General features: G+C 36.2%; 3 protein-coding genes across 6 annotated transcripts in view; 1 reads left to right on the top strand and 2 right to left on the bottom strand.

Moving 5' to 3' along the window:
* LOC144978514 (putative molluscan insulin-related peptide(s) receptor) overlaps window positions 1–1,935 on the bottom strand; it is a 164,750-nt gene extending 162,815 nt beyond the window's left edge. For both annotated transcript variants that reach the window (XR_013646521.1, XM_078924688.1), the window contains exon 1: window positions 1,605–1,935. The gene's annotated coding sequence lies outside the window, so the exon portion shown is untranslated. The remainder of the gene's footprint in view (window positions 1–1,604) is intronic.
* Window positions 168–19,011, top strand: LOC144978516 (failed axon connections homolog). 3 transcript variants are annotated; one of them, XM_078924692.1, is made up of 8 exons: window positions 168–320; window positions 7,843–7,959; window positions 9,757–9,886; window positions 11,000–11,138; window positions 13,558–13,751; window positions 14,552–14,757; window positions 17,088–17,204; window positions 18,486–19,011. In XM_078924692.1, exons 2-8 carry the CDS (start codon window positions 7,896–7,898, stop codon window positions 18,563–18,565), a joined length of 930 nt encoding a protein of 309 aa, XP_078780818.1. In that variant the 5' UTR covers window positions 168–320; window positions 7,843–7,895; the 3' UTR covers window positions 18,566–19,011. The 3 variants fall into 3 exon arrangements, with proteins under 3 accessions (XP_078780818.1, XP_078780821.1, XP_078780820.1); XM_078924695.1 differs by having other exon boundaries at window positions 185–320; window positions 7,843–7,955; XM_078924694.1 differs by lacking the exons at window positions 168–320; window positions 7,843–7,959 and adding an exon at window positions 7,582–7,746.
* A 3,780-nt stretch (window positions 19,012–22,791) lies between these two features.
* Window positions 22,792–26,071, bottom strand: part of LOC144978515 (cytosolic non-specific dipeptidase-like) — a 28,134-nt gene continuing 24,854 nt past the window's right edge. The window contains exons 13-14 of the mRNA XM_078924691.1: window positions 25,878–26,044; window positions 22,792–23,616 (exon numbers count right to left, since the gene is read on the bottom strand). Coding sequence (XP_078780817.1) covers window positions 23,572–23,616; window positions 25,878–26,044 — 212 coding nt within the window. The 3' untranslated portion in view covers window positions 22,792–23,571. The remainder of the gene's footprint in view (window positions 23,617–25,877; window positions 26,045–26,071) is intronic.

Raw genomic sequence — 26,071 nt, 5'->3', positions numbered from 1 at the left:
GGTGGACCCTAGGCCTCTCTACAAGTCCAAGAAATAATACTCACTTTTTCTCTGCTCCAACGAAAATATCTACCCCCTACCGGTCTAATTATTTGTAGCAGACGACAAATTTCTCAAAACGGTCACGTGACACTGTAAAAACAACACAGGAAGTCCATGAAAGCTTATTTACGGCATTTCCTTTGAACCGTGTAAACAACAAAATTTCGTTTTCATTCGACTCAACGGGTCAGATTGGCCGGTATTTTTTAACGAACTAAAGTTCTGAAAAATCAAAATGTTTCTTAGAAAGGTGAAAGATGCTAGTTTTTGAAACAGAGGTAGGTTTTTTTAAAAAATCTTTATATTTTACGTGAATGCATGCTCAAGGCGAGTTGGACGTGCAGCGGAGGTTGGTAGGCCAAAGGCGAGGCTCTCTAGTACTGGCACTGCCAGATCTACCTTTCCTACTACTGCTGTTTAAGCTCATCTTCTTACTTGTTAAATGAATAGATCTAAGTCTTAGCTGTACTGTATCACTGTATCTTGTTGTTCACTCCAATCTGATAAGTATCTAACTAATCTCAACTAGATATCTCAAGCACACACAAGCCGGAATCCTCTCGAAGGCAGAAATTACATAAATCCAATTCGAAAATGAACAAGTTTTGATGTCCGATATTTCATTCAAGTTTTGTGTTTCTTGTATCGTCTGTACTCAATGATGGTTGCAGTATCTGAAGAGATTACTATGATTACTAAACCAACATTAAACGTCGCTACTGACGCGATTGGAAATTGAAATGAATGCCGAGCTAAGAACTAAGAATACCCAGTATTAAATTTGGTGCCTTTGACTTTGTCACAAAATCCATAACTACAGTAACTGGTGAGGTTTACGATGTAGACGTGGTGATGGTGACATTATATGACGCTGTGCTGGCTGTAATGATGTATTTTGTCGTTAACTTATTCACTATCGGTATCGTTTTCAGTCTTCTACTGTTTTAAATTTAAATGGTTTTGTTTGGGTTATTTTTGTTGTCGTTTTTTTTTTTTTTGTTTTGAATAAGCCTAAGCCTAATGAATCACAAAAACATAATAATATCTAGATATCAAAATGAAATTGGGAGCCTTATAAATAAGGATTCAATTGTTCAGCAAAACTATGATGACATCAATTAATATCAAAGGGATCAACTGACCGCATTTCGAAACTATCTAGCCTATTTATTAGTGAATTAATGACTAAAGACTAAAGCAGGCATCATAACCAACTTTCTAAGATCTCTAAATTTGTGACAATAATCTCGAGCACTTAAAAACACTAAAAGTATACATTTCCTTATTGAAACCCATATCTACATCACAGAATTAACGGAACCCACCTTACCCACCAAAACACGTAACTTAAACACATCGGCAAGAATACATGGCCTAGATACTACCATTCACTATCATCGTCATTTACATTCATTATGTCGGTGAAACAAAGTTCGGGGTCGGTAAATTATATGGTGTTCGTTTGATCTTAAGGTTGGGGTAATTCAATCCATACCCGTTAATTGATAAAAAAAAATATATAGATTAATAGCCAGAAAAAAAAAGACAAGAACAATGCTTACCTTTACCCTTTTTTTAATAAAAAAAAAGAGAGGAGTTGATTTGTGCTTGCAATAAAATGAAGAAAAGTGAAGGTGTGTCACATCCTCAATGGGTAATGATTGATATCCGTAAAGAACAGAAAAGAATAACAATTTTCCACCCATTCGTCGAATCAACAATCTGTCTTTGTTGTTACTTGAATTTGCATAAGAGATAAATAAGATCTTATCAATTACAATAATCCTTTGAAGTTAAGAATTTGTTACGCCGCACATAACTATAACCGAAAATGTCTCCTGTGCCGTGCTGAGTGCTGAGCGTGAGACTCACTCCACTGACACAGACAAACATGGCTTGACCTTTCAACTAGGTGCTTCTCCATTGGACGATGATTAAGTAGGTCAACACGCTGAGCGGACATGTTTTGAACGTTCGGAGCACTGTGGCCTAGTTCTTACGTCAAAGTTTGTCCTGAAGTTGCCACTCCAAGACAAATAATTAATAAATTATTGTTCGTTTCATTGGGGGGTTGTTCTTTGTCAATGAGGTAAAAGGCGCTCAGTAATATCACTGATATTAAAGGTTTCAGATTAATTTGAAGACAACCTGAGAGTTTGATATTTTGGAGTTACAGCGCGAGAAGAAGGAGGAGGAGGATAATTTAAAGAGAGATTACAAGGATTTTGGATGGATGTTATTATTATTTTCACACCTTTGGATTGTCATTCAATGAATTTTCTCTCTGAAAAACAAAAACAAATTGAGGATAAGTTGAACGTTCAAGATATACAACAGAAGGGAGAATAAAAAGCAGCATTTCCTTTTACACAAAATTTGATAGAATGTCAAGAATAAGGTCACACCATAGAATTAAACGAATGAGAATACGTACGAAGCCTAAAAAGTGTCCACCAATGAAAGCATTCAGCGCCATTTTGTTGTTGGCTGAGAATGTAGTAATTACCATTCATTCGGTATCTATGTCAACATAACGACACAAGAAAACAACAAACAATATCAAAATCCACAATAAAATGTTTCAGAACTGTTGCGTATATTTATGGCACAACGAAGCTGTCAAAAAATGAAGTTAGAGAATGTGTGTAATCATGTATTATAATAACCTGTAATGTGTTTTCCAACCACCACCACATCATCTACTACTACAACCACCACCACAATATCATCACTAACACTACTACTACAACCACCAGCCCCACATCATTATCACTACCACTACTACTACACCACCACCAGCACATCATCATCACTACCACTACTACAATCACCACAACCACATCGTCATCACTACCACTACTACTGCAACCACCACCACCATATCATCATCATTACCACTACTACCACAACCACCACCACCACTACTACTACAACCACCACCACATCACTACCTCAACTACTACAACCACCACCACCACAATAGCATCACTACCACTACTACTACAACCACCACAACCACATCGTCATCACGACCACTACTACTACAACCACCACCATATCATTACCATTACCACTACTACTACAACCACCACTACCACCATATCATTACCATTACCACTACTACTACAACCACCACAACCACATCGTCATCACTACCACTACTACTGCAACCACCACTACCACCATATCATCACCATTACAACTACTACTACAACTACCACAACCACATCATCATCACTACCACTACTACTACAACCACCACCACATCATCATCACTATCACTACTACTACAACTACAACCACCACCACATTATCATCACTACCACTACTACTACTGCAACCACCACCACCATATATCATCATCATTGATTTTTTTTTTTTTTAAATTGAGCTTTATATAGTGCAATATCTACTAAATGTGCTCAAAGCGCTTTACAAGAGGTCCTGGTCAACATTTAACATGTAGGACGGGACATGACGCCTGTTAGGCGATATTACAATTTTTCGGACAAAGACAACTCTGTTAACGGCCAGATACTCATTTTACACCTGAGTACGGTGAGAGAATGTGAGTAAAGAGCCTTTTCCAAGGACTCAACTATGCGCCGAGCGCGAGGCTCGAACCCAGGACCTTCCGATCCGGAAGCGAGTGTCATACTACTAGACCACATAGCCGCATCATTACCGAGGCTCGAACCCAGGACCTTCCGATCCGGAAGCGAGTGTCATACTACTAGACCACATAGCCGCATCATTACCACTACTACTACAAACACCACCACCATCATCATCACGACCACTACTACGACACCACCACCAGCACATCATCATCACTACCACTACTACAATCACCACAACCACATCGTCATCACTACCACTACTACTGCAACCACCACCACCATATCATCATCATTACCACTACTACCACAACCACCACCACCACTACTACTACAACCACCACACATCACTACCTCAACTACTACAACCACCACCACCACAATAGCATCACTACCACTACTACTACAACCACCACAACCACATCGTCATCACGACCACTACTACTACAACCACCACCATATCATTACCATTACCACTACTACTACAACCACCAGTACCACCATATCATTACCATTACCACTACTACTACAACCACCACAACCACATCGTCATCACTACCACTACTACTGCAACCACCACTACCACCATATCATCACCATTACAACTACTACTACAACTACCACAACCACATCATCATCACTACCACTACTACTACAACCACCACCACATCATCATCACTATCACTACTACTACAACTACAACCACCACCACATTATCATCACTACCACTACTACTACTGCAACACCACCACCATATATCATCACCATTGAAATTTTTTTTTTTTTAAATTGAGCTTTATATAGTGCAATATTACTAAATGTGCTCAAAGCGCTTTACAAGAGGTCCCTGGTCAACATTTAACATGTAGGACGGGACATGACGCCTGTTGGGCGATATTACAATTTTTCGGACAAAGACAACTCTGTTAACGGCCAGGTACTCATTTTACACCTGAGTACGGTGAGAGAATGTGAGTAAAGAGCCTTTTCCAAGGACTCAACTATGCGCGAGCGCGAGGCTCGAACCCAGGACCTTCCGATCCGGAAGCGAGTGTCATACTACTAGACCACATAGCCGCATCATTACCACTACTACTACAAACACCACCACCACATCATCATCACGACCACTACTACTACAACCACCACCACCACCATATCATTACCATTACCACTACTACTACAACCACCACCACATCATCATCACTACCATTACTACTACAACTACAACCATCACCACCACCACATCATCATCACTATTACTACTACAACTACAACCACCACCAACACCACATCACCTCACTAACACTCAGTACTGCAATCACTACCATTAGGTTTTGGAGCTTTACTTCATTTGAAATAAGGAAACTTCGGAATTGTATTTGGCATTGTGTTTATATATCATAATATAATTCTAATCAGTTATCTATTTAGAACTAGATACTATACAATATGTATGCCAAATACCACCCCAATTCCCCTTTCTTGTGTGCGGGAATTCCTCTTTCGGCATTGAAATTGAGTGTGAGAGAGTCATCACTACACACATAAACAACAGAAACAATTTTAAAACAAGACTATGACACGAAACCACTCACACACGAGGCTATACTATTTATCCTTTTCTCTATATAGAATAGGACAAGACAAACAATAGCTTGACTCTCGCTACACTTCGCATTGATGTTTGTCGTCTCACGAGTTCAACTCTCGGTCGACCTGTCAATATTCCTTTTTGCCTCGGACGTAATCATTAATAGAATGTTGTGTGGTTTTGACCGTGAAGAAAACCTTAAGAAGTCACATTTATATCATTTTAGAGAGATCGTTTTGAATAATTTTGAGTTTAACGAGCGAGCAGCAACTTGTTTTCATGTACGGCCGATCAGCGCTTGTTTCCTATAGTAACGCGATTCCCAGCCAACAGCAAAATGGCGGATATTTTTCTCATCGAGGCCGCTGGTTGGTTAGCCAATAAGAGCACCGTACGGTTTCCATTGGGTAAATTCCTTGGGTCACACTCATGCATGAGCTCGGGAAAATAAATAATTAAAATAAAATAAATTAATTAAAAAAAAAAAAACACTTATCACCAAAGGGGAGTAACACATTATATCACGAGCGAGAGTAACATGTTTATGAAGTTATCTCTCTGAATCTATCAAATCGCAGTTTCCTCGACCTTTTTACATATAAAAAAGGAGTTCGAGGAAACTGTGCTCATGGGGAATTCAAAAGCATTGTAAAGTGATAATTCTTGCGAAGTCTTGTGGGTTCATAAAGATTTTTTTTCTTAAAGTCCGACTGTTATTTTTAAAAGATGTATTCTCCCTTTCATGCACTCAGTTATTTCAAGCTATCATGTCTGTGCTGTGTCATGTAATCAAGCCATGTGCTAAGCTTAGCTCCCTCTAGTACAATTGTCAGATATCTGCAGTATAGAATAAATAATATGTTTTGTCCACGATTTTGTCCACGCTCAAAGCGTGTTATTTGTTATTTAATTTACATTAAATTTTTGTTGACAATTTCAATTATTTCCCTTTCAGTTCTTACTCCAGTTTGCATTCTAAGTGGACATTGGATGAAACAGGTGCTATGCCCCAAACCTTTACAGCCTACATCTCATCTCCCAGGCGGTGTACCCGGTGTGCCTGGAGGAGCCCTTATACCATTATTCCTTCCTCCTGTGGTACCCCCCCCCCCCCCCACCTCCTCCTGGTCAGAAGTGGTTGGAGGTGGATCCCCGAAACCCCTACCAAGAGCACACCAACCGTTGCTTTCCACCATCAAAACTAGCCCATAATATTATGTCCAATTTCCATTACAGTATTATTGTTGTCCCTTTATTATCATACATATGTATAACAAGAATGTTTTTGAATTGCATAATCTTTGAGGAAGGATGAATAAGTTATTTACTTCATATTGTACTTGAACTTTTATATAGCGAAATATCCACTAAATGTGCTCAAAGCGCTTTACAAAGGGTCTCTGACCATGAGCAACACAAGACACGTAGAACGAGACATGACGACTGTTAGACGATATTACAATTTTTTTTTCTGACAGGACATCGCTGTTAACGGCCACGTACTCATTTTACACCTGAATACGATGAGAGAATGTGAGTAAGCCTTTTCAAAGGACTCATGCGCCGAGCGAGGCTCGAACTCAGGGCCTTCCGATCCGAAAGCGAGTGCCATACCACAAGACCACATAGCCTCACAAAACTACTACTACTACTACTAATACTACTACTACTACTACTACTACTACTACTACTACTACTACTACTACTACTACTACTATTACTACTACTACTACTACTACTACTACTACTACTACTACTACTACTACTACTACTACTACTAAAAAAAAAAAAGAAGAAGAAGAAGAAGAAGAAGAAGAAGAAGAAGAAGAAGAAGAAGAAGAAGAAGAAGAAGAAGAAGAAGAAGAAGAAGAAGAAGAAGAAGAAGAAGAAGAAGAAGAAGAAGAAGAAGAAGAGAAGAAGAAGAAGAAGAAGAAGAAGAAGAAGAAGAGAGAGAAGAAGAAGAGAAGAAGAAGAAGAAGAAGAAGAAGAAAGAAGAAGAAGAAGAAAAGAAGAAGAGAAAGAAGAAGAAGAAGAAGAAGAAGAAGAAGAAGAAGAAGAAAGAAGAAGAAGAAGAAGAAGAAGAAGAAGAAGAAGAAGAAGAAGAAGAAGAAGAAGAAGAAGAAGAAGAAGAAGAAGAAGAAGAAGAAGAAGAAGAAGAAGTGGAAGAAGAAGAAGAAGGAGGAGGAGGAGGAGGAGGAGGAGGAAGAACCTGCTTCTCTGGACACGTTTTTTTTAGACCACTCTATTGAAATCACTTTGAATGGTGTGTCATTTGCATACCATTGGTCCTGTCAACAATGAACTAATTATTATGAACAGACATGCTCCAGATGAGCCGCGATAAAAACCCGACACATGATGTGTTGAAGTGTTACTGTCCTGAAGTTCATAGTATACATTTCAAGATCAATTGTCCAATAATAGGCTGTGTCACATGATATTATTTGCCGGCTGGGGAAATGTGTTTGTGACTTGATTATAACTATAACCGAGGTATGGGACTGATTCTTATTATAATATTCATTTGGTTTCAATACAAAATAACTTAATATCTTGGGTTTTTTTCTTGTTTTTTTTTTTTTCCTCCAGTAAATAATAATAGTGTGTAATTTAATAGAGATGTGTTATGAACAGACTGAAGAATGCGCTTTTCGAATCGCTACACTTCACCACGACCCTTCCAAGGACGAGCTGATAAACTGGTAGGTAAGAAGTCTGATAGAATTGCTCGCTTGCCATGGAGTTCAAACCTTACTTAGGACAATGTGAATTTGACGAAGTTAGTCTGCTGGAATGCGTTTATTACACATTATATCCCTTAGTTATGTGTGTGGGTATGTGTGTGTGTGTGCGTGCGTGTGTGTGTGCAAGGGAAGGAGAGAGAGAGAGTGAAAGAAAGAGAGAGAGAGAGAGAGAGAGAGAGAGAGAGGTGAAGTAATGAGATGAAATGTAAAACAAGATCAAAACTATATAAGTCAATCATAAGATAGAGGAACAGGAGGGGGGGGGGGGGGGGGGGGGGGTATTAAAGAATGCTATACGGCGATAGTGTTCTAGAACCCCAAGGAAAGAGGAAGTGAGGCCGCCCCAAGGAGAGTTGAAGACAGACATACCGTAGAGAGGGACCTAAAACAGAGAGGACTGTGCCTCGAGATGGCCCCAAAGATAGCTGCTGACAGGACCAGGTGGAGATCTCTTGCATCGCCTCAATTGCCAGAAAAAAGAAACAAAACAAAACAATAATAATCAAACAAACAAAGAAGAAAAAAACAAAGCAACTATATATATTCATTCTTCTCAATAATAATAATAATAATAATAATAATAATAATAATAATAATAATAATAATAATAATAATAATAATAATAATAATAATAATACAGTTTATTTGTATAGAGCCCAATCCCGTTGACAATAAACCAGCTCAAGCTAGGCTCACACAATTGTAAAACAGCATTATAAACATTTGTGTAACACACGCACACCCATAATATGTATACAAGCGCTCAACAGGGCGAATAAATTCAAATAATACCTGAATAAAGTGTATATTATCTTATACCAGTGGGTGCTCCTTAACTTGTCACTTTGATCAATTAAATTCAAATTTTATGATTTATAATTTAAAGTAGATACGTTTTCTGTAACTGGATCACTTCAACATTAATAAATAGATAGATGAATAAATAAATAAATAAATAGATACATAAGGATAAGAGAAGAAATACTTTATTGATCCTGAATGGAAATTATCATAAATAATTTTTTTTTAAATAATAAAATAACACATAAATAATAATAATAAATAAATAAACAAATAATAAATAAATAAATAAATAAAAATATAAATAACTGTGAACATTTATATAGCGCACGCCCACGGATTTGCCATGCTCAATGAGCGTCTCAATGTTTTACTCATTTCCCAAACAGGCATATGGAACATTATTTCCATTTCATACAGTAGCAGTCACCTTTTAGGCGTCCTTTTTGTACCAACACTCTCACATTACCCTTTAGCCAGATAGGTACTCATTCACGTCTGTATCGAGTGGGGTAACGTTTGCAAAGTGCCTTACCGAAGGACACAAAATCGGGACCAGACGTAATTAATACTGGAGTAACAGGGTGGTAACACGCCAGTCTGACTTGGAGACGGCAGTGTTAATCCACTTATTTAGCGTCAATAACAATAACAATAAATTGCATTTATATAGCGCTTTACCCCGTTGTCACAGGCTCTAAGCGCTTTACAGTTATATAAAACAAAACAAGTTAGAACCAACTGGGGTAACTTTGCTGTAAGGGGTAACTTCGCTCCGTCCCAGGTTTGAGAGTCTTTGCCAAGATGAGGGTAATTTAAATCGATCGATATGTGAAGGACGAGTTTTCTGGCCAATTTTTTAAATTTTAATATATTTGTTTTTTGTTTTTTCTAGAGTACGGCCCAGTCAACGTTATTAACGTGTTTTGTTTTCTCTCTCTGTCCATACTTCAATCAGATCCCACTAAGATGGACAGACTTCAGACCCTGTTAGATACCGATAGCCCACACTTTAATCATGTGGCCTCTGTGGTGGGGGGCCTAGTGGGCGTCGGCGCTGGTGTTATCTTGTACAAGAGGCTTACCAGGTAGGCAAATATCAGTGTCGTCGTCATCATCGTCATTGTCGTCGTCTTAATTATCATCATTATTACCACCACCACCACCATCATCATCATCATCATCATCATCATCATCATCATCATCATCATCATCATCATAATCGTCATCGTCGTCATCATCATCATCGTCGTCGTCGTCGTCCTCATCACCACCACCACCTCCACTACCATCACCACTACCACCATCATCATCATCTTCCATCATCATCACCACCGGTTACAGCAACCACAACAAAAACAGCACCATTTCCATGTTTTTGAATCATTCTGTACACCGGTTGTGATTTCTCACCTACCATCAATACCGTCAAGAATCCTTATTTATTTACACTCGGGGAGAACCCCAGGGAAATAAAGGCCTTAACGGACAGGCACTCATTTATTTTTCATATTATACTACCAGATTCGTGGAAATTAACATAGATCGAAATTAACATAGATCTTTTCAGCCATCAACGATCAAAATCAAAATTGTGCGCCTGAGTTCACTTTGCAGCGCTGCACTGCGGTTGGCGCCCGGATTATTACCGTTTTCCGTTGGAAAAGGCCCTAAAGACAATTAATATTTTTCATTCATCGTGATTTGTTGACAAAAGAGAAATCCGAAACGTCCACATTATCTCTCTTTGTAAAATGAAGCTCCTATTCAATTTTTTTCTATTTTACGTGTTTTTTTGTTGTTTTTTTTTTTTGTTTATTTTTTTTGGAGATTCAAGCATCAATATTGATATTACACGATTCAATAATCTACTTGCGGCTATGTGGTCTTGTGATATGACACTCGCTTTCGGATCGGAAGGTCCAGGGTTGGAGCCTTGCTCGGCGCATAGTTGAGTCCTTGGAGAAGGCTCTTTACTCACATTCTCTCACCGTACTCAGGTGTAAAATGAGTACCTGGCCGTTAATAGCGTTTCTCTGTCCGAGAAAAATTGTTATATCGCCTAACAGGCGTCATGTCCTGTCCAACATCTTAGATATTGCTTTTGGCCAGGGACCCCTTGTAAAGCGCTTTGAGCACATTAAGTGGATATTGCGCTATAAAAAGGCTCATTCTTTTTTTTTCTAACTTAAATGTTCCAGAAAGAAGCCCCAGCGAGGGGATGACCCTCCCAACACAGCCATCATCTACCAATTCAAGGCAGGCCCCAGTGCTCCATCGATGTCTCCATTCCCAATGAAGCTGATGACCTATTGCCGATTGGCTAAAATACCTTATGAGGTAAAATAGAAACATACACACACACACACACACACACACACACACACACACACACATATATATATATATATATATATATATATATATATATATATATATATATATATATATATATACTTGTTTACACCTCGTTTTTTTCTGTTTTTTTTTTTTTTTACACATTCTCCAACAACGTTGTTTCGTCCAGAGTTCCTGGATTCATCATTAGTGGTGTCCAGGCGTTGTTGGAGTATAAGTAAAAAACAGAACAAAACGAAAGAACAAGCGAGGTGAGAACAAATAAATTAATAATTCGCTCCAAGAAACTGTCGAGCACTCTACATGGTTCCACTAACTCCTCTCAATCATATATATATATATATATATATATATATATATATATATATATATATATATATATATATATATATATATATATATATATATATATATATATATATATATATATATATATATATATATTGAATCGTGTTTGATACAAATATGGTACGAAAAGTGCTCGACATGTAGTAATGGAGCGAATTATTATTTAAAATATTTACCACAATGTTTGGGGCAGTCTACATCAATGTTTCACACCAAGCACAGCACACTATACTACGACAACACACCTTGGACAAAGCGACACAATGATTTCGACGTAACAATGGGTTCGTTCGACGGTGCTGAAACATGCGAACTGGTCGGACTCTACATCCTGTCACAACTACAACATACACACACATACATCGGCCTCTATAGAGATGACGGACTCGCTATAACCAACAGACGACCAAGAGCGAACGAAAACATCAAAAAACATATCTGTAAAATATTCCAAAACAACAATTTGAAAATCACAATAGAAGCAAACAAAAAAACAGTTGACTTCCTCGACATCACATTCGACATAAAATCCAATTCATTCCAACCGTTCAGAAAACCAAACAACACCATTAGCTACATTAATAAAAACAGCAACCACCCCCGTCCCGTCATTGAAAACATACCAAAAAACATAGCACTGAGGGTGAGCAAACTTTCGGAAAACAGAGAGATATTCAACGTCGCAGCCACCCCCTACAAAGAAGCACTCACAAAAAGTGGATACAACACACCATTTTTATACACAGACGCCTCCCTCTCATGTAAACACCAACACACAAGTGAAGAACGTAAAACAAGAAAACGACACATAACTTGGTTCAACCCACCTTTCGACATAAACGTCAGCACAAACATAGGACAGCAGTTCCTGAAGTTAATTGATACACACTTTCCAAAAAACCACAAGCTACATAAAATTATCAACAGGAATACCATAAAAATAAGTTACTCGTGTATGCGCAACATAGAACAAATAATTTCAAGCCACAACAAAAAAATATTAATAAACCACCGACAAGAGCAAAACCCACCCACTAGAAAATGCAACTGCAGAAATAAAGAACATTGCCCGCTAAACAAACAATGCTTAGAATCAAGTTTAATTTACCAAGCCACAGTCACAGAAACTAAAACAAACAAGCAAGAAAAATATGTAGGACTAACAGAAAATAATTTCAAAACAAGATACAACCTCCACACCTCAACATTTAGAAACACTAACAAAAAAACATCCACAAAACTCAGCGAACATATTTGGAAATTAAAAGACAACAAAATAGACCACAACATTTCATGGAAAATTTTATCTAAAGCAACAGGATACACACCAACATCAAAACAATGTAGCTTATGCCTGGAAGAAAAATATACTATAATCAAACAACCTCATGAAGCCACACTCAACATGAAAAATGAGATCTACGGAAAGTGTCCCCATCGGCGCAAATTCCTCTTAATTAACTTCAAACCGGAACCACTTCAAGAATCAACAACAGTCAACAAAACAACTCAGTCCTGAAGATGGCAAATTAAGCCTGAAACATTGATGTAGACTGCCCCAAACATTGTGGTAAATATTTTAAATAATATATATATATATATATATATATTATATATATATATATATATATATATATATATATATATATATATATATATATATATATATATATATATATATATATATATATATATAAATATGGTTGAGCGGAAACAGCTGGAATCACGTAGAGTGCTCGACAGTTTTTTGGGGCGAATTATTATAATATATATATTCTCACCTCATTCTGTTATATCCCCCTCCAACGTTGTTCATCCGTGATGGAATCTTCAGGGAGGTATTCTGTATCGTAGTGGCCGAGAGGAATGTTGTTGTGTTCAGTTGGCGCCAACAAAACAAAAAACAACAACACAAAAACAAAAAACAAAAACAAACAAACAACAAAACCAAAACCAAACCACACAAAACATCATCTCTCATGCTCAGCTCACGACTCAACAAGCACAGTATTATCACCTAAAATCTATTTCCTCACCAAATTCCTCCTTCCAGGCACGTGCAGGTCGAAATTCTTCAAAGGGCAAACTTCCCTGGATGACCTACAACAAGGACACAGTTGCAGATTCCCAGTTCTGTATCGATTACTTTAATAAAAAGCTTGGGGTGGACCTCAACAATCATCTCAACGACAATCAGAGAGGGATATCCAAGCTTATTCAAGTTCTGGCTGACGAGCACCTCTACTGGTAATGGTCCCTGTCTTGATATTACTGAATATGATAACCAGTTAACCAGTAATATTCCACCCCTCTCCCTAAATTACTAACGCGTATTGATATCAAGTTTACAATTATAATTTGTGACGTCGGATTATCAAACGATAAATTTCACTAAAATTAGAATTTTGAAAAAGGAAGTATCTATCATTTAAATATTTTTGATAATGTCTTTTTCTTAGAAATGACGAAATCGAAATGGATTGAGGGGTAAAATAAAAGATTTCTTACACTCTTGCGTTTTGGAATTCGAACTTTGTTCCCAACGCGCACTCGCAAGCTCATGCAACGGTTGGGAACACGTCAGGAATTCCAAAAAGCAAGAGTGTAAGAATCGTATATTGTTTGAATACAGTCCCTTCATCACATATAAGTCTCATCCAGACACAAGCACAAAATCCAACAAAGAGGAATACACTCAAATGCTTACAGTATACATTCAAAATAACAAATATAATAATATATAACAGAGAGATGATTTACAAGGAAAAAAATATCATCTCCCAAAACAATAACTATGCATTTGACTGTTTCCCTCCCAGCCAGGGCCAGGACAAAACCAAGTTATCTCATTCCAAGACAAAGACAGAAAGCATGTTGGAAAACAGAAATAAGGGGTTAGAAGACAGTATGTACCTCCCTGCCCACTATGGGAGGTCAGGAACCCCACCCATGGATATTGATTGCTCTATATAAATGCTCATATAATTCAGTGGATATTGCATGTTCTACCTGATATTATAAAACCTAATTTTTTTCCTTCTCACCAGGGGGATGGTGTACTTCCGATGGATCCATCGCAACAATTACTTTGAAGACATACTGAACAACCACTTCGGGTTCCCGAGGATCTTGATAGGCCTCGTTAGGAGAACTGTTCGTAACCAGCTGCATGGCCAAGGAATGGGACGTCATAGCCCGGATGAAATCCGTCAGATTATTATGGATGACTTGCAGGCCTTGTCCGACATCCTAGGTGCGGCTACATGTGGTCTTGTGGTATGACACTCGCTTTCGGATCCTGGAAGGTCCTAGGTTCGAGCTTCGCTCGGCGCATGCACATAGTTGAAGTAATTGGAAAAGGCTCTTTTTACTCACATTCTCTCACCATACTCAGGTGTAAAATGAGTACCTGGCCGGTTAACAGTGTTGTCTCTGTCGGAAAAAAAAAAAGATTGTATTATCGCCTAACAGCTGTCATGTCTCGTTCTATATGTTACGCGTTGCTGTTGGTCAGGGACCCTTTGTAAAGCGCTTTGAACACGTTTAGTGGATATTGCGCTATATAAAAGCTGAAGTTTTTCTTGTTTTAGGTGAGATAAATAGGTTTATAGAAGGAATGAAATTGACATCACTCAGCTTTTTGTTATTGTTTTTAGTCAGCCATTTTTTATGAGTAGTTCTCACTATTGCACTAAAAACTATAAACGTTCAAGGTTACACGTAGTTTTGTGCGTTGTTACGATATATCCGGCTGGTGGATGTCGTGAGCTTTTTGGCTTAACGCACAGCATCAATTAATCGGACTATAAACGTTTAAGGTCACACGTAGTTTTGTGCGTTTGTACGTTATAACCGTCTCGCGGATGTTGTGAGTTAAAAAACTAACCGCATAGCATCAATATATAAAAAAGGCATCTATTCACGGAATGGGTATTAATTTTACTTTGCCACAAACCTGGAATTCTCTCTCTCTCTCTCTCTCTCTCAGTATTTACCAGAAGCGCCCATATTATTGAATGCTTCAAGTAGTCTAGACTGAAGACAGAATAATATTGTAGATTAACTTTTCCTTCATATTTCAAAATCAAATTCTTCCTATTCCATTGGTATCAGCATAGCTGGATAGTATTAGATCATCTACAGTTGTAACATTTAAAAAAATAATCGCTCCCTGCTTCCCTCTAAAACCCCTGTTACTGTTACTGAAAAGACGGCCATACCATCCTCAGCCAGAAGATTTGGCCTGATTGGATGAAGATTTAATTTTCTTAATTTTCTGATGTCACCTATGCCCTGTAAAGCACCATTGAACAAGTTGGGTGAAGATTGGTACTTTTCAATATTTAAATACATATTATATTATATATATTATTAAACTGGCCGAGTGGTTGATGCATTGCATTGTGATCCGGAAGGTCCCGGGTTCGAGCCCCGCTTCAGCACTTTCGTTTTATTTTTCCTTGGGCAAGATTATTAACCCCCAATTTGCTCATTGGGACAACATGGGTGATTCCTGTCGACATCATAATATTGTTAAATTATATTATATTATATTGGTGAGAATTACTTTTGTTTTTCTTCTCTCGCATACGCACAAAAGATGGAATGAGATTCTTTTCTCACTCTCATTTGAACGCCTGACAACAGAACCTTTGTGAAAAAGAGCCAGAGTATATATATATATATATATATATATATATATATATATATATATATATATATATATATATATATATATATATATATATATATATATATATATATATATATATATATATATATATATATATATATATGTGAGAAGTGAGAATTAAGTGAGAATTAAGTGAGAATTACTTATAAATGAGGTTTGCAAAAACCAATAACAAAGACCAGAGTGATGTAAACTACATTATATATATATATATATATATATAAATATATATATATATATATATATATATATATATATATATATATATATATATATATATATATATATATATATATATATATATATATATATATATATATATATATATATATATATATATATATATATTATATATATATATATATATATATATATATATATATATATATATATGTGAGAAGTGAGAATTAAGTGAGAATTAAGTGAGAATTACTTATAAATGAGGTTTGCAAAAACCAATAACAAAGACCAGAGTGATGTAAACTACATTATATATATATATATATATATATATATATATATATATATATATATATATATATATAATGTAGTTTACATCACTCTGGTCTTTGTTATTGGTTTTTGCAAACCTCATTTATAAGTAATTCTCACTTAACTGTAATAACCAGAAAATAAAAGTTCATGGTTACACAGTTTTGTGTGTTGGTCCGTTATACTTCCGGATGGCAATGTGAGACTGTTAGCCAAACGCATACTATATATATATATCTATAGATATGTATATATATATATATATATGTGTGTGTGTGTGTGTGTGTGTGTGTGTGTGTATCTGTCTGTGTGTTTGCTGCATATTCCGACAAAAAAAAAACAAAAAAAAAGAACATTAAAATTTTGATTGAATTGAAGTGAATCGAATCTATCCTCAGGTTCCAAGTCTTTCATGTTGGGAGAGATAATGTGTGAAGGAGATTGCTCTGCCTTTGGCATGCTTTGTCAGTTTGTCTGGTGCCAAGAAGACGAAGTTCTAAAGAACATCTTGAAAGGTAGGCACAAATCATGAAACCGGATATGACCTCAACCTTTGTTAATTCATAGCCTGATACTTTCCTAAAATGACGTCACAATATAAGATTAAGGATGACGTTCACCAAATTATAGAAAGTGAAAAAGTGGGTTGAATCGTAGCCATCGTTAACTTATAGCCTGACACTGATAACAAAATGACGTCAAAAGACAAATCTTTTTGCCTGTAAACGATTTATAAGCTATAATGCTAGACATTAGAGGGAAACAGCATATCCCTATAACTTTTGAACTATGGCGTAAATTATTCCCAATTTTCTCAGTTGACTTTCGTTTTACTTCGCGGACATAATGTGAAATTATATTTGATTGTAAGGGAAATTGTGGTACAAGTTTTAACTCACTCAACCCTAACACCGACTATGCCTATTTATTACATTTTTCTGAGACAAATTATAGGCGTAGTATCAATTTAATTTTTTTCAATTTTTACATGTTAATGATAGTCGAGGAAAACTATCTATGCACATGCTCATCTTTAATACATTTTTTTTCCAATTTTGAAAAGAAGTAAAAATCTGTAGGATTGAGTGAGTTAATACTTTCTGTTTATCCGAATTTGACGTCTAGATTTTACTGTAATATCATATAATAGTGCCCCTTTTGATTGGTTCTGTTGGTGGCTGAAGAAGGGATTTGAGCCCAAAATCTTCCGCAATATGCATTTTGATTCTCTCTCTCTTTTTCTTGGTTCAAGGTGTTATATTCGTTTTTGTTCAAAAGGGGAGTTCAGTCATGTCGTGAAAGTGTTCATGATGAAGTTAAAACAACTGTAGATCTTTGAATGTTAAAGTCAGCCAGTTCCCCCTAATCTAAATAATGTAAATCTCGCTGCTCGAAGCTCAAAGTAATAGATATCTATGTCAAATTGAAAGTAAGCTTCAATTTGATATACGAAAACAGATAAAATGAACGTTCCGGTTTCCCCTTTATCAACAAAACAGTATGAATGAAACACTACAGATGAATGAGATAATGTGGTAGTGGCGTTGTTAAGGTGGTTTTTCATCTAACAACCCCATTACCATATTATCTCATTCGCCTGTCGTGTTTCATTCATCCTGTCTTGTTGATAAAGGGGAAACCCGAAACGTCCATCATATCTGTTTTCGTATATATTAAGTTGAAGCTTACATTCAATTTCACATTGTTATATAATCTAAATAAGGCCATTGCGATTCTGGAATAATCTGGTGGGTTTTTTTTTGTTTTTTTACATATTATTAAATTATCCATTTCAGATAATTTCCCAAATCTCCACAACTATTGTCTCCGCGTCAGGTCAAAAGTGTGGCCAGACTGGGCCGACTGTTGCAAGTAGTCAGTCAATTGTGACAGCATCTGGCAAAGGACCCAAGATATGCCAGCGACCTCTTTCCTTTCAGACCACATTACCCCGGTCTTTGAACTAGGAATATTGTATCTTATCTATCTTATTTAATGCTAAATATAGAAATTATCCTTTAAATGCCGTATACAATAGTTTATAATTACAAAATATTATATAGCTTATATCATTCACAGACAGTTTTATACAACTTTGAATGTAAGGAAAAATACTATCAGAGACAGAATACTGAAGTAATTGAAAATTGTTCATGATCGAATGAATCATAAATGTACAAAGTTCATAGTATAACGAAATATTAATGACAACAATAATTATAATATGATCAGATTCATCCAATGTCGATTAGCAGTTACAAGTACAATCTTCATAGCTTAGGATTTCACATAATCATTAAAGTTGATAATTTTCATATAAAATGGTCCTTAATTTGCCTCGAATTTCATTAATTTTTGCCATAATAAGCCTCGTTTCAATTCCTCCTTCTCTTCCTCTGCTTTTTACATCCCTTTCCCTGTCCACCTCTGTTTAAATATTTTCGGACTAGCGGAAATATGGAGTCTTGTGCTCGAAGTGTGTTTTTTAAAAAAAAACAAAAAACAAACATACAAAAGAAAAACAAAACAAAACAAAACAAAAAAAAAAACAAGAAAGAAAAAACCCCCAAAAAATAACAACTCCAAAACAAAACAAAATAGAACAGATCGTAACTCAGCTCATCAACGATCTCCAATGGAAACCGATACATGACAGACTTTCCATCAACAAACGCCTCGTATTCCACAAAGTCAAAGCACAAAACGAATAACTCGAAATTCCAACTCGCCATTTGAAGCGGAACAACAATAAAACAAGAAACTCAGCATTTAATTTTGAATTTCCCCACTCAAGAAGAAACCATCATCTTTACTCTTGCCAAAGAGGCAAAGTTGTCCATTTGAAGGTAATGATGTAACACTATCTATTTTTGTTGGTAATGAAACAAAAAAGCAACCATTGGTGTTTTGTTTTTGTTTATAAGGGTTTTACGGGGCTTGCAACACATTTAGGTCATATCAGCGGCAGTAAAAAGGAAGAAAATTGGATAGTAAAAACATTCAAGATGTACAATTTAAAGGACTTTAGGAAAAATTAAGACAACGGGGAATGGTTCAAATAGGTAACAGATGTAGATTCCAAGAACACACTATCAGTGTACTTAGTTTGAGATTACCCAAAAGTCACCAGACACCAGCACAAGATCTCACTAAGAGGAATACACTCAAATATTTACAAATCACATGTTAACAATAAATAAAAATAAAGTTTACAAAGAAAAAAAATATATACATTCAACGGTTTCCCTCCCAGACAAGGATTCCGACCAGGGCCAGGACAAAACTAAGTAATCTCATTCCAAGACAAAGAGAGAAAGCAATTGGAAAACAGATACAGTGGGATAGAAGACACAGCAAGTGCTTCCCTGCTCACTATAGGATATCGGGAACTCCACCCAGTGCTCAAAAGCCAAAGAGGCAAAGTTGTCCATTTTATGGTAATGATGCAACACTACCTATTTTTGTTGGTAATGAAACAAAAAAGAAAACGACCATTGAATGATATCATCAACTTCAACTGGAATGGTCTTATATATATAATTAGTATCAAGAAATTAAAACACTCGGATATGAATACAATATTAATATTTATTATCAAAATTATTGCTCAACACCTTTTCAAAAAAAAAATAAAAAAATAAAATAAAATTGGAATATGTAATTAAATAAGCAAATGTAAAGATAGATGGAATTTAGTCTAGGTCCAAATCAATATACAGCTTGATATTAAAATATGGAATACAGCAACAATTCTATTTTTAAAAAAAAAAAATATATATATATATATATATATATATATACAAAAAAATCATATTATCACACCTGCCTACTTGAAAATTTTAAAATTTGTTTTGTTTGTTCTTAGATGTTTTACGGTGCTTGCAACACATTAAGGTCATATCAGGCCAGTAAAAACGAAAAAAATGGAATAGTAAAAAGGTTCAAGAATTACAGTTAAAGCACCCAAGAAAAGGTAAGACAAAGGGGAATTGGTTCAAATAGGAAACATATGTAGATTCCAAGAGCACACTGTCAAAGTACTTAGTTTGAGATCACCTAAAAGTCTCATCAGACACAAGCACAGGTCCCCACTAAGAGGAACACACTCAAATGTTTACAATCTTATATAATATTTTAACAAAACATAATACAGTGCATAACAGAGAGATGATTTACAAGGAAAAAAATATCATCTCCAAAAACTCTAACTATACGTTTGACTGTTTCCCTCCCAGTCCGGGCATCCGACAGGGCCAGAACAAAACCAAGTAATCTCATTCCAAGACAAAGACATAAAGCAAATTGGAAAACAGATATAGGGGGATAGAGGACACAGTTAGTATCTCCCTGCCCACGATGGGAGATCAGGAACCCCATCCAGTTGTATCGCTTTAAAAATCAATCTAGTGACTAGTGACCGGTTTGACGATGACTAAAGTTTGTCCAACATAGGAAATAATAAAGCAACTAATATTTGAAAAAGAACCAAAAAAAAAAAAAAAATAATCAAGAAAGGCGAATGACGATTTGAATAATAATAATAATAATAATAATAATAATAATAATAATAATAATAATAATAATATTAATAATAATAATAATAATAATAATAATAAAAATATTACACTGGTTGATCTTATGAAAGCATATGATTTGATCCGGTTATGAGGACAAAAATATCCAATATTTATCAAATGTATTTTTTTAAAATCCTGTATTCTACTTAAAAACTACTGGAGCATATTTCGGTAGCATTGAAAAATCATAGATGCAGGACACTAATCCATTGCATAGTACTTGCCATGTAATCCATTGCATAGTACTTGCCACATAATCAATCCATTGCATAGTACTTGCCACATTGCATAGTACTTGCCACATAATCAATCCATTGCATAGTACTTGCCACATTGCTTAGTACTTGCCACATAATCAATCCATTGCACAGTACTTGGCACATAATCAATCCATTGCACAGTACTTGGCACATAATCAATCCATTGCACAGTACTTGGCACATAATCAATCCATTGCACAGTACTTGGCACATAATCAATCCATTGCACTGTACTTCCCACAGAATCCATTGCATTGTAGTTGCCATATAATCCATTGCATAGTACTTGCCACATTGCTTAGTATTTGCCACATAATCAATCCATTGCATAGTACTTGCCACATAATCAATCCATTGCACTGTACTTCCCACATAATGCATTACATTGTACTTGCCACGTAATCCATTGCATAGTACTTTCATTGAAATCCATTGCATAGTACTTGCCACGTAATACATTGCATAGTACTTGCCATGAAATCCATTGCATAGTACTTGCCACAGAATCTATTGTATAGTACTAGCCACGAGAGATAACAGATTCAGTTGTACAGGGAGGCCAGAAAATAAATTTTAAAAATAATAAAATAGAAAACCTCATTGAGTTGCAACCGGTGCCTTTGCTTGTCAGATCAGTATGAGGTATTATACCTAATAACTGATCTGAATAGCCTAAGTCAAAGACAATAGTTACTCGAATGTAAAAAAATGATGCGATTCAACTTTATTCAAGCTCCCCGTTCCTTAATAACAATCATAACAAAATGAAACAACAAAACGAAAACTATACCAGACCAATTGAAAACGGGAAAGGCACCTACTTAAATTGAAGTTAAAGAGAAAACAAAGAATATTTAAAGACGCTAAAGCCATTAAATAAATAAATAAATATATATAAATGGAGGACATAGAAACAATTGTATGGCAAAAAATACGTATACGTGAGTGACCTTATTTATTTTTATATGCTCTAACCAACGTTATTGAGCACTATCGTACCTACAAGTACCCACCGACACTCATTAAAAAAAAAAAATATATATATATCTTAATATTTTTTTCAATGATGTTAATAACAATAACAAGAGTAGTAACATCATCAACAACAACAACAACAAAAATAAATATATAATATTAGCATTATTAACTCACCCAACCCTAACACCGACTACATCCGTAGTTTACCCGGGTTACTTTTACCCCATGCCTATTTATTACATTTTTCTGAGACAAATTATAGGCGTAGTATCAAAGCTAATGTTTTTACTTTATACATGTTTATGGTAGTTGAATAAAACTATATATGTACATGCTCTTTTTAATACATTTTTTTTCCAATTTTGAAAAGTAGCAAACATTTCTAGGATTCAGTGAGTTAATAACATTAATAAATATCAATAATATTAAATCAATAAAGATATAAATAAAAGAAAGCAATATGTTGAAATTTTATAGAGAGGAAAATTTTCGTTTTGAAATTACTTAAAGACAGAGCTTAGTAAATGCTGTAATCATGAAATTAAAAAACAAAAACAAAAAAAAAACTTGATAACGAACGGATGTAGATTCCAAGAGCATACCACTGTCAGTGTACTTAGTTTGAGATCACCTAAATGTCTCATCCTGACAAGAACACATGTCCCCACTAAGAAGAACACACTCAAATGTTTACAAATCATACATGCGTAAGACAAAACATAATACAGTGCATAATAGATGATTTACAAGACAAAAAATATCACCTCCCTAAACTCTAACGATATATATGACTGTTTCCCTCCCAGTCAGAGTATACGGCCAGGTAATCAAGTAATCTCATTCCAAGACAAAGACAAAAAAAGCATGTTGGAAAACAGATATAGAGGGATAGAAGACACAGTAAGTGACCTCCATGCCCACTATGGGAGGTCAGGAACCCAAAATATTTTGAAGCAAAAGGTTACAAATGAGCACAGCGTCCAGTATTATCAACATGTCTAAATAAAAATTTGATGATTCAGCTAAGGAAGCTCTCACGTTCCTGGTCTTCTGTACTTGCCGAAACATCACAGCTTGGAAAGCTCATCAATGTATGCACCGAACAGCTTGATCTGAGGAATAGCACAGAAATTTTTTTTAAAAGGTTAAGTCAGTAATTTTTTTCACGTGGGTTTGGATAAAAAACAAATCTCTCCATTAAGGCTATTAATCGTTTTGAGAAAAAAAAGACCAAGAAAAAACACCCAAAAGACTAAGAACCCCCCCCCCCCATAAAAAAAGACCAAGAAAACAAAAAAAAACCTTAGAAGACCGAGAACCCCCCCAAAATATAACAAAAAGATCCCCCCCCCCCCCCCCCCCTCAAAAATAAAAATAAAAAAAATAAAAAGCCAACAAAAACACACACACAAAAAAAAACAACAAAAAAATACGAGGAATGGTTCAAATAGGGACTAGATGTAGTTTCCAAGAGCACACTATCAGTGTACTTAGTTTGAGATCACCTAAATGTGTCACCCAGACACCAGCACAAGATCCCATTAAGAGGAATACATTTAAATGTTTACAGATCAAATGATAAAAATTACAAGGAAAAAATATCATCACCGAAAACTATAAACACTTAACTGTTTCCCTCCCAGCCAAGGACTCCGACCAGGATCAGGACAAAACTTAGTAATCCTATTCCAATACAAAGACAGAAAGCAATTGGAAAATAAGATACAGGGGGATAGAAGACACAGCAAGTACCTCCCTGCCCACTATGGGAGGTCGGGAACCCCATCAAGAAGGAAGGGTTTTGAGCTTGAAACGTTTTGATTTTGGTAGTTTGTTATATTTTGAAGCTGTTCGATTCATTTTTGTTTATTACTTTTTTTTGGTCATAATATTTGTGACCAATAATAAATGAATAAATTCCCATTATTCACCCCTAAGGGGAAATTTTTCAAAGGAAGACTGGAATAACCCAGACGTCAGCCGCAGTGCAGTGCCCCATGGTGAGCAAAGGTGGGGTGACTTGCTCAAGGTCACACAGCGAGACGGTTGGTCAAACTCAGTACCTTTTGGGTATGAAACAAAGACCATACAGCTGATCCACGCTGTCCCATTAAATGGTATTATGTGTGGCTATGTGGTATGACACTAGCTTTCGGATTGGAAGGTCCTGGGTTCGAGCCTTGCTCGGCTCATAGTTGAGTCCTTGGAAAAGGCTCTTTACCCATATTCTCTCACCATACTCAGATGTAAAATGAGTACCTGGCCTTTAACAGCATTGTCTCTGTCTGCAAAAAAAAAATTGTAATATTGCATAACAGGCGTCATGTCATGTCCTACATGTTACATTTTGCTATTGGCCAGGGCCCCTTGTAAAGCCCTTCGAGCACAGTTAGTGGACATTGCTCTATATAAAATCTCAAGTATAAGTATAAGTAATATGTTGGGGTGAACCAGATGGTTAAAATTGAATTTTAAGCTTAGACTCCAGTAAGACATCCTTGAGTGAACTATTTGCTCCAACTCCTTCGAACGTCTCAAATTTTTCCCTTATTATCTTTTGTCCAAAGTTTACTTTGATCCATCATAGATCTCAAACTTTTTTGCATGTCCTGAGGATTTTGAGGAAACTGTCCCTGTGTATAACTTAAAACTAATTTTGAGATAAAATAAACACCCTCCTTATGCGCATTACAGTAAAATCTTAACAATGACTAGAAGAAAAAAATAAATTTGTATCCTCTCTCACAAAGAAAGATAAATCCATCCATTACCCTCTCAGCATAATACCTATGCAGGGATCAGACGAAACCAAATCAACTCATTCCAGAAAAAGACAGAAAGCCGCATGGAGAGGATAAATGATTTAGGGGGAAAGAAGAAAGCAAATCTGTGAACTGACTGAAGAAGAGCCCATCAGTCCAGGGGAGGCCGACATTACATTGTCCTAAAAAGAATAACACCCACCCTGGATGTCGTTGTCTCTTATCTAGTTAAAGGACACACTCAACATTGCTTGACTAAGCTAAAAGATGAGACAGATTAACGACTTTTTCTTGACATCACATAAGAGGAATTATCATATACAACCCCCCCCCCCAATCTGAGCTTTTATATCACGCAATATCCACTACACATGTTCGTACAGCGAGACATGACGCCTGTTAAGCAATATTACTATTTTGCTTTTCCTACCGAGACAATGCTGTTGGCGGCCAGGTACTCATTTTACACCTGAGTACAGTGAGAGAATGTGAGTAAAGAGCCTTTCCAAGGACTCAACTATGCGCTGAGCGAGCCTCGAAGCCAGGACCTTTCAATCCGAATGCGAGTGTAATACAACAAGACCACAAAACCTCTTTCTACTGTAACCCACCCCTTTAATATAGTTTGAAATGTTGAGTTTTTCATTCTGTGAATGAGCGCCATCATCGCAGGAACCCATGGGCAGCAGCATGACGTTCTTGCCAGTAGCCTCTTGGAAGGTCAAGGTCACAGGAATGCTACCACCCTCACGAGTCAAGTCTGGGGCCACTCCGTAAACTGTGGATGATATTTAGATTTATGTTA

Source organism: Berghia stephanieae, chromosome 8, assembly GCF_034508935.2.
Source record: "Berghia stephanieae isolate SIO BIC M18660-M18661 chromosome 8, UCSD_Bste_1.3, whole genome shotgun sequence".
NCBI lineage: Eukaryota > Metazoa > Mollusca > Gastropoda > Nudibranchia > Aeolidiidae > Berghia > Berghia stephanieae.
The sequence above is the reverse complement of the archived record's forward strand: the minus strand, read 5'-3'. Positions and strand labels throughout refer to the sequence as shown.